The sequence below is a fragment of the Phragmites australis genome, chromosome 24 (genome assembly GCF_958298935.1).
Source record: "Phragmites australis chromosome 24, lpPhrAust1.1, whole genome shotgun sequence".
NCBI lineage: Eukaryota > Viridiplantae > Streptophyta > Magnoliopsida > Poales > Poaceae > Phragmites > Phragmites australis.
Window position 1 is genome coordinate 3,651,869 of NC_084944.1, and position 10,452 is coordinate 3,662,320.

A 10,452-nucleotide genomic window follows, 5' to 3' on the forward strand; every position below is an offset into this window, starting at 1 on the left:
TATATGCTTGAATTCCCCTCATTATAGTTTCCCTCTATTGGTTCCCTTGCAAGTTTGCAAGTTTTTTGGTTTACAGTTTTGATTTTCGTTTTGGTTTTTGGCTAAAATTTTAGAACCTTGTGAGGTCATTCTTCTTGTTGCCAGAGACATAAAATTCACATACACAAGCTTATGTGATGGGATCTTGAATTCGCTTGTCTCTAGACAATCAACGTTGAGAGTATTGTTGCTCAGTATTCATCTTTTCTTATTTCTTTGCAAGTTGTGATCTTTCGAGTGTTAAGACATATGTATTGATCAAAAATGAAACCTATGTGTGATGAACCGTCTAAACAATATTCTAATTAATCGTTAGGAGGATCATTATTCACAATCACGACCTCAGTGATTAACCAGAATACCATTCCGGTAGTCCCGGCACGTGTTTTGTGCCTAAGATCGGAACACATGCCTTCCTAACATATACATCACAACATAGCTTAAGAAAGAGCGAGTAACTAAAGTTATAATGCAAGTTCTTAAGCATGCAACCATTTGTAACAGTTTACACAAAGAGAAACTACGTAGCGGAAGATTAAAACCTTAACAACAATAAAAAGAGAGTGGAGCCATATGCCCTTAGACTCCACCCCAAAAGCTACACCTTACAAGAGTAGGATGCACTACTCTTGCCCACCACCTGTATCGGTGGGCATGAAGTAGCCAAACACCACCTTACCCTCACTAGCAGAACCTGAAAGAGCGGCATGAGTATGAAGATACTCGCAAGACTTAATCCGTATATGGCACATATAAATAGCCTGACTCCAAGGATCATGTATTGAGCTATTAGCAAGAGTAATACCACATGATTAAGTAAAACATATGCGGTAAGCAACCTGAACAACTACGTGTGAGCATCTATACTTAACTGACATACTAGTGTATCATGTAAACCACAACTTGAGCATACATGTATAGGAACCATAGTATCTCATCAACAAAACCACTGACCATTTCCATCATACCATAACCTTATCCCATATTCATAAACTCTACGACCGATGCAAATAAATAGAAGCATGCTCATGACCGAGAGCGCGATATTTCAAAATATTTTTACACCCTGCAGGGGGTACAACTTTACCCACACGACTCGAGGACTATTTGGCTTGTGCTACTCGTAAAAATACACACAAGAGGGTACTCATGCCAACCTTTCTCATACCTAAAAAAACCACTTCCAATGCCCCTATGGCACCGGGGTTGCCACGAGCAAGTCCCGACCATGCTCCGGCTCCCCGACACCTTGATTCTCCTTTTCTCTGTCTTATGCATCGTAGAGCCGCAAGACAAGTACCGGCATGGTATATGATAATCGGCTTTTCTTAGCATTAGATCAACATATGATGAGTACGGAAAGTGCTAGAGCCAACTGCACCGACGAACGGTCTTAAACGATGCAAACGGTCTATAGCATCCGGGCTCCTCTCCCGAACTATTCAAAGGACTCCTCCTGGGCAAAAGATACCCCTAACACTGCCCATATCTCGCCTCAATCTCACATCTCAACCATCCATTTCAACATCATTTTTGTATTTGTGAACAGTGATTAAGCCCTAAGCTCGCGAACAATGGCAGCGTCGCTCGACTTCTATCGAGGACCTAAGCATTGCTAAGCATTTCGAATAATCCTTGAAGCTAGACACCAACTATATCGTCAAGGCTACAAGGATAAGGATTCATCAATAAGTCAAGGTAGGGACAATGCATCAACATAGGTTCTACCCATATCAGCCCAACACTGGACTCAACACATGCAAACATACATAAAGCATAATTTATCAATTTAGACTCCATTTAATTTAAACAAATAGTGCAGTATGATTAGATGCTTACCTTACTGCTCCGGGGTTTGCCCGATACTTCCCGCACAAAACTCACAGAAATACGGAAGGTTGGTGTTGTCCCCGATCGCGCTCGCGCCACGCTTCGGATCTTTGTTCACTACTGCAGAACGGATGCAATGATGAGTATGAATGACATGCAATAATGGATGATCCATAGTGTATGACAACAGTGGAGATGCAATGCTTCATATTATGCGTTTACAACTTTAAGGATTTCCTTAATTTAATTTTATTGTTAAACATTTAATAGTTTATGGATTTAATTAAGCTTAAACCAAACTCAAATCAAATTAGGAAGTTAACTATGTTTAACATGAGTGTGAGTATTTTTAATGAATAGGGCATAAGATAATGAGATTAACAAAATTGACCTCACCAATTTTGGGGTTATCAATAATTAATTATAGATTAATAAAGCTTAACCCTATTTTATAAACCAATGAAATTGCAATACATATTTCATAGCTCCTAGTATTTTTAACATGTAAATTACGCTCATACAAACCCAAAAAAATTGGTTTCGCTATTTTTGGAGCAATATTCTATTTTCTATGCATTTTACAACTTTTAGCCAAATTACTAGTTGAACCAATATTCAAATTCAAAATTTCTAATTTAACAGACTTGCGGCGGTCAAGATCATACGACCGAGTACACGTGTCAACATCGAAGCGCTTGCTTAAGGTGTAAGCAATACGGTGAGTCACGCTTTGAAAAGCGTGCAGGCAGTTTCGTGATTTTGCCTTAAAATCGTAGGAGGACTAGATGAGTATGTGGCACCATCGCAAAGCTTGCGTCGAGACGAAGCTAAGTTGTGAATGCGCTACGGCCGTCCGATGAATAAAAAAGAAAATAGACCAAAATACCCTTGATGGTATACTATAAAAGATGAGTATTTTGGGAAAAACTAGGAAACTTAGGGATCAAGTTTCCTAAGCTTATGAATAGAGAGGTAGCTATGAGAGAGTTTGAACCAGCCACTTAAGTTTCTTTATACCACTCATTTGAGAGCTTAGAGCTAGAGTTATAGCGTAGAGAAGGATGATTGCTTAGCCTATGTAATATGTGAGAGTTTTGAGAGATAAATCTTTGTAATCCGCCTAAAATATGGTTGATCTATCTGTGTAATGAAGTTTATATTTTTGCATATGCTTGAATTCTCCTCTTCTAGTTTCTCTCTATTGGTTCCCTTGCAAGTTTGCAAGTTTTTCGGTTTCCGATTTTTATTTTTATTTTAGTTTTTGGGTTGAATTTCAGCACATTGTGATGTCATTCTTCTTGTTGCTAGAGGCATAAAATTCACATCCACATGCTTGTATGGTGGGGATCTTGAATTCTTTTGCCTCTAGACAATCAACTTGGAGATTTCATTGCTCGGTGTTCATCTTTTTTTTTATAAGCTGTGATATTTCAGGATTGATCTTAAATAGAATTTATGGTTCATATATCATCTGTGGAGTCGTGTTATCTCGATTTTCTCTTGTTAAAATTTCTCTTTGTTTTTGTTTTCGATTGTATTTTGAGTACATTGAGTGATCCAAATAGTAAAAGATCATCTATTTAAAAAAATTTATTAAAATGTCTATTCATCTCTCTAATCATCAATCTTATTCCTACATATTTTAGGACGTCCTCGTTCCGCAGCCTGATCTCCGTTCATGTGCGACAGTGAAAGGTGCAGCTCATTGGACGTCATATGTCCATTGTTGGTAGCTGCATTTCCCTCTAGCTTTGAAATATCAAGCGAAATTTTCGCATGCGTACGTGCACTTATTAAGATCATTTATTTACATTAAATTTTATGATAGAGAGATAGATAAAAATTATAAATAGTTGAGAGAATTAATAAATTGCTGAGCATAGGAGAAGGAATATACATGCGCAAGTCCATACAAAAATTGCATTTTCCGAAGTTGTATTTCCCGAGACGAGGTCGCCAAACTCCTCACGCAACATGATAGGACATATGAGAATTCTGCAATATAGTACTGTCAATTTGCTGGTAGCATGCAGCTTATCTAAACTCAGCTTTAATTTGCTACGAGCTCTTACGGATCACGGGGTGATTATTACCGGGACAGAGAAGATAAGACGCATGCATGCGTAGGTACGTACCAATGGACGCACGCGGTGCAGTGCAGGTGACGTCCTCAAACGGTTGGGGCCGGCACGTAGCCGCCATGCACGAAAGCCTGAAGCGCCGCCGGCCGCCATGCGTCGACCGCGTCATGCCGGCGTGCCACACTGCTACACTGAGCTACGGGACAGGGCATGATGGTGCGTCGAAACTCGAAATGCAGTGCCAGGTGCCAAGTGCCGCCGCCGTACGTCTTCTCTCCCCTTTCAGGAATCAGGAGCTAGGCTTCAGGCTAGTTCCAACGTTTGCAGTCATCTCCTGTAGCTGCCAGCAGATGGGTACGTTTTTTAAAAAAAAAAAACTCAGAACGCTTTGTTCTACTCCTGCCAGAAAGGCAGATCATGTCACCACAACGAGTTCGCTACTTTCATTACTGATAGGAAGTCCTATTCCTACGTCACAGAACGCTCATTTAGTTCCAGTCAACCACTTCGATCTCATCGCTTAATCAATATTGGCTATCATTTAATAGAGCTTCTACAACATCATCTGGTCATTGTATGTATTAACTACCGATAGATATCTTCAACAACTCTGATGTACTTTATTATATACATATATGATTTGATCCTCATCAATAAAGGTTCTCCACTCAAGTTTATTCTCATTCAATAACAAGCCCGTGGGCAGATCGAGACATGGCAAACAGTGAGAGCGCTTGCATGATGCCTCTAATCTCCTTAGATAGAGCTCCCAATTCGAATTCGCTACCTCCTCTTGAATGGCCACGTACTACAAGGTTCAACGCTTCTGTTTCCAAAACAATCCTTTCCATCCCAAGCATCGCGGCATGCCGAAGTCCAGCAGATGCGTGTTGACTGACTGTTGATTGGGACTTTGGTTTTGGCCGGACCGGTGTGGAGAGGAGAGGAGAGGGCAGCGAAGATGTGGTTGTTTTCCGGCCCAGCGTGCTCTTGGTTGGTGAGACAGTGATCCCGTTTAAAACTTCCAGGGCTGGATATGGTTAAAAAAACGTCAAGAACTATTAGTAAGAGTGCGTGTAACACGTATGATCTAAACTAGATAATACTAAAAAAATACAGTACGATAGTAACAAAATTGCAATCAATAGAAAAACACAAATTGGTAACAAAATTGCAAACAAGATAGCGGCATGTTGGGTCGGGACCTGAAGAGTTGGGCTGAATGAACATGGAGCGTGAAAGGCCGAATCTCGATTTTTTTATTTATATATTTTTATGTTTCAATATTTAGGGAGCATAGCAAAGTTGTTGTCTTTTTAACGGGTGACAACAAAGTGTGGTTGCTTGGTTATGCGGCTAGTTGATGTAGAGGTTACTTTGGTCAGAGTATTTAATTTCTGACCCATAGAGGTGTGGGCTCCATAAGGTGTCGTTCGTTACATTGGCAACACTTCATTGTTGTTTTTCCAATGAGCGGCGGTAGCCTAAATATTTAATATTTTAAAATAACAATATATTTTTACAAATATTGAAAAATAAAAATTTATAAATAAAAATAATTCGCCGAATCTCCCATGGTAGTCTTGAACTCAGCCCAGGAGATGCCGCTGCGCTGGGCCGTCGATCGCCCGCAAATTCTTCCGCCCGTGTGCCCACCGGCGCCTGCAAAACTCTCGCCTTTTTGGGCCTCCGGCCCGAGGCGCAACCCGCCGGCCGCGCCCAAGAGAGGACACCGGTGTCACCTCGCGGTGCACGGGCACGGCACTGCTCGATCCGCACGGAACCGCGGCTCCCGCGCCAACCGAACAGACCAGCCAGCCGCCGCGCCAGGCTCGACGCTTCCACTCCAGTGATCGAGCGAGCCCCCGTCTCCTGCCGAAGCCGGAGCGAGCGGCCAGTGACCACCAGTACTAAGCGTGCGCGCGCGGGCCGCGGCTGTCCTCCCACCGCGCACGCACAGGCGATCGATCGGGCTCCCCAGGCAGTGGCGATGGCCGCGTCGGCGCTGAGCCAGACGCAGCGGTACGCGGCGGGGGCGCTCCTGGCGCTCGCGCTCCGCCAGGCGCAGATCCATCAGTCCGTCCTCCTCGGCTCCCACGGTCTCGACGACGAGCCTCACCCGGACCCCGCCTCCGCCGCCGAACCCGACGCCCGCGACCTCTGGACCCACGACTCCCGCGGCCTCCTCCGCCCCGTCCTCAGGTGACCGATCACCTCTCCGTTCCCCAATGCATGCATGATCCGTCTCATTGATCCGTGACGCGGTGCACGTTCCTTAGGTTCCTCGAGATCGACCCCAAGGCGTGGGCGGGGGTGGAGAAGACGGCCGCGTCCTCCGATCCCAAGCACCACATTGGCGCCGTACGCATCAACGCCAGACATTTCCTCTTGAATTCACCTTGCTTCGGTGGGAAATCATCATGATGCACGCGTCTTCTCGCCGCGCATGCAGTTTCTTCGGAAAGTCTTCGAGGACGACGAAGACGATGACGAGAAGGCCCGGTCCGAGAGATCCGACCAGGAGCTCGCGCTCGCCAAGGCCGTGGACGCGATGGCGATGGGCCTGGAGAACGACGTCTTCGGATCGTCAGAGGACCTCAAACCAGAGAGCGGCAGCTCCGACGACCCCGGGTCAGCGTCGCGCGCCAAGGACTACCGGAAGATGGCGGTGCTGTACATGCTCCTCTCGGCGTGCGTCGCGGACGTGAACATGGCCGAGGAGGGCATGGGGTCTCCCCGCATCAGGAAGGGCTACGACGCCCGCCACCGCGTCGCGCTCCGGCTGCTCGCGACGTGGCTCGACGTCAAGTGGATCAAGATGGTCTGTCCATGGCACCATGCATCCTCCATTGCCACATGATAACAATTTTCCATTCAATCGAGAATTATTGATCAGTACGGTTTTGTGACATAGAACATATTGGCATTGTGTAGGAAGCTGTCGAGATAATGGTTGCTTGCTCTGCTATGGCTGCAGCGAAGGAGGAAGAACAGTCACGTGAAAATTTGTCCCCGAGCAGCAGATGGCATAACTGGAAGCGTGGCGGGATCATCGGTGCCGCCGCGCTGACCGGAGGAACGTTGATGGCTATATCTGGGGGTATGAATTCACATGATTAGGTCCTAGGAACCATCTGAAATGTCAGATCTTGATGAAATCTGTACACTCTGTGCTCAAGTTAGCTGATTTTTTTTTCCTGCTAACCCGACAGGTTTAGCAGCCCCAGCAATTGCTGCAGGAATTACTGCTCTAGCTCCAACATTGCACACTCTTGTCCCTATTATAGGAGCAAGTGGCTTTGCTGCTATAGCTACTGCTGCTGGACACACCGCTGGCTCTGTAGCCGTTGCGGCATCGTTTGGAGGTGAGCCTAAATATTCTCTGAGTAGTACCATTTTGTGATGCCTTCGTCATTTCAAGCTATTGTTTCTCAGTTCTTGAACCCAGTTTAGAATTTAGATGCCTGCTATCTGTCATCTGTGAAAGGTGAAGTATTAGTGAACCGGCTATCCAATTGAAGATTGTAAATAAGGAAACAAGAAACACAGTATTGATTCATGCATGTAACCTGGCATAAAATTCAGAAGGTCTTTTTTTTTATCCGGAGTAGTAACTAATCGTTATCTGAATTCGAAATCAGCTGCTGGAGCTGGGTTGACAGGGGCCAAAATGGCCACAAGAATTGGAAATGTGAAAGAATTCGAGTTCAAGACCATTGGCGACAACCATAACCAGGGTGTGAGTTTTTGTTCTTCTATTTTGCGACGATTTATGTTATGCTCGAACGGTTCAGAGGGCATATGGCGAGATATTCTCTCTTTTCTTTTAGGACAGACATATGAGTGGAGTTTACTGAACAGATATTAGTTGGGTCTTCATGAATGTTTTGTTTCTTTCAGCGCCTAGCAGTTGGCATCTTTATTTCTGGATTTGCTTTTACGGAGGAAGATTATTCGAAGCCATGGGAAGGATGGAAAACTAACCTAGAGAGGTACCTGCTTCTTTAACAATTGGATGTTGAATTTTTTTTTTTTTTTGGAACTCCTGTAGGGGTCCTACTGCAAGGCGACCAACTTATTAAGAGAAAAAAAAATACTGTATAACGCCTGCAAACATTACTGTCTTTTGTTAGTTTTAGATATGTGTATGTCCATATTGGACCTTTCTATACTTTCGTATTACCTCAAATAAAAAAAAAATCTCAAGTAAACATAATGCATTTTGACTACATAAATACCAAAAGTTTGGCACATTTTAAAGAAGTTCAGTAACATGAATAGAGGTGAGTTGCATGCGAGCGAACGGTTCACCGGGCGCGACCTTGCCGGTCTGGGGTTCAACCCCGAGTGTGCACCCCCATTTAAGACCTCCAATGTAGACCTCGGAAAAGAGATCCGGCTGTAAAAAAAAATGAATAGAGGTGTGTCTCTGAAGGTTACTATGTGTCAAATAACTGCATTGCATAATTCTTTTGCTTGCTTTTCATATCTAGAGCATACTGTAATTCTCACTGATAATTGGCAGGTACATTCTGCAGTGGGAGTCTAAGCATATAATTGCCGTTAGCACGGCAATACAGGATTGGCTAGCATCAAGTAATTTCCACGCTTGCACATAATCTGCACTGCATTCTCCTATTAAATTAAAACCATCTGTTTATTGCTGCAGGATTTGCAATGGAGTTGATGAGGGAAGGTGCAATGCAGACTGTGTTAAGTGGCATTATTTCAGCATTTGCATGGCCTGCTACCTTGGTAACTGCTGCAGACTTCATTGACAGTAAATGGTCCGTTGCTATTGACAGGTGAACTCTCATTAACTTACATTTCCTGATAACTGTTTTGTGTTTTGGTGTTTTTCCACTTCTATATTCCATGCAGACCGTTCGTTGTAGAAAACTGAATATTATCAAACTTAAGAATTCTACTGTATTGTATGGAGTATGCACTATGCTGTCACTGTTTCTTTCTTAACCTCAAAAAGAATAGCAGTTCAGTTTACTTGATAGATCCACCAGATGCTTCAACTTGATAAATCGATGCTTCCAGGTCAGATAAAGCAGGGAAAATGCTTGCAGATGTTTTGCTCAAGGGATTGCAAGGAAGCAGGTACTTCTGCTTACACCTACAAGATACTTTATTCAGTACACTTTCTTTCTCCACAGGACTAACATGATCTCTTCTTAGGCCTGTCACTCTGGTCGGATTTTCGCTAGGAGCTCGTGTCGTGTTCAAGTGCTTGCAGGAGTTAGCGCAATCAGGAAATAATGGTAACTGTAAAGCATCTTCATAAAGGAATTTTGCACCTTATTTTGCTGACATGTTTGTAATGAACAGAGGGGATCGTTGAGAGAGCTGTGCTCATAGGCGCGCCAGTTTCAGTTAAAGGTGAGCTGTGGGAGCCTGCCAGGAAGGTATGATGAATCTGAGCTTCTTTTCTAAACCAGTCGCAAGGAACTCCTTTCTTTGAACACCTCTTGTGTAAAATCTGCACACTTGTGCTTCAAACAAGACAGTGATGCATGCTTAATCCCTGAAGAAACCATCATTTCTACCAATGTTACATTGCTCCAGATGACCATCTCAGTTGTTTGCATGGCTTTGCCTCATCGCAGATGGTTGCTGGAAGATTTGTGAACGTTTACTCCACAAACGACTGGATTCTCGGTGTAACTTTTCGCGCGAGGTAAACCTCATTCATACTTGTAGTCTTTCAGAGCTCCAACTAACAGTCGAAAGATGAGGCAGTTTCTGCCTACTATGAGTATGACTGACAAAATGCTCTACTCTGATGCAGCCTGCTGACACAAGGTTTGGCCGGTATCCAGGCCGTTCATGTCCCTGGAATTGAAAACGTAAGTGCACTTGACATTTAAAAAATAAGAAAAAAAATGATCAGTAAGCTCGTTTCTCTAGGTAGCTCTTTACTTGGCTGTACTGTTGAACTTACAGGTTGACGTTACTGAGCGCGTCGTCGGGCACTCTTCCTACCTGTCGCTTCTCCAGCAAATTCTGGACCAGCTTGAGCTGAACACCTACTACCCTGTGTTCTACCCCTGCACTCCCAGGTCAAAATAACCGCTCTCGATCATGAATCCGTGTTCGGCTCGCGGTTAGCACAGCCGGTAGCTGAATTTAGCGATAGACTGTAGTAAATAAAGGAGTGTTGTTGTGGAGAAGTACGTGTAGATTACCTTGTAATGTGCTTTGACAACTTGTAGAACCAGCTTTTATTCACTTGTTCTTGATTAAAAAAACTTGCAGGACAGTGTTCTATCTCTTCCGGCCTGTTTGTTTACTATTTTTGTTTCTGATTTTTTTGAAAAGCTAGATTTGGATTTTAGCTGTTAGTTTTTATAATAAATTTTTAACTTCTAAACACACAATTTTTAATAAAAGCTACTACCAACTAACTTCTCAGCTTCTAATTAATTTTTCCCAGAAACCCTAAAAACCACTTTTTAGAAACTCCATTTATTTATGCCTCTAACACCAGAGAAAT

At 43.6% G+C, this 10,452-nt stretch overlaps 1 protein-coding gene across 1 annotated transcript; it reads left to right on the forward strand.

Annotated features, from left to right (window-relative positions):
* The first annotated feature begins 5,748 nt into the window (after nt 1–5,748).
* On the forward strand, nt 5,749–10,228 carry LOC133907608 (uncharacterized). The gene is made up of 15 exons (XM_062349681.1): nt 5,749–6,152; nt 6,230–6,311; nt 6,403–6,771; nt 6,885–7,050; nt 7,163–7,315; nt 7,592–7,689; nt 7,851–7,942; nt 8,476–8,546; nt 8,620–8,755; nt 9,000–9,059; nt 9,138–9,220; nt 9,288–9,364; nt 9,566–9,636; nt 9,748–9,805; nt 9,903–10,228. The coding sequence occupies exons 1-15, from the start codon at nt 5,941–5,943 to the stop codon at nt 10,026–10,028; spliced, it is 1,854 nt and encodes a 617-aa protein (XP_062205665.1). The 5' UTR covers nt 5,749–5,940; the 3' UTR covers nt 10,029–10,228.
* The last annotated feature ends 224 nt before the right edge of the window (nt 10,229–10,452 follow it).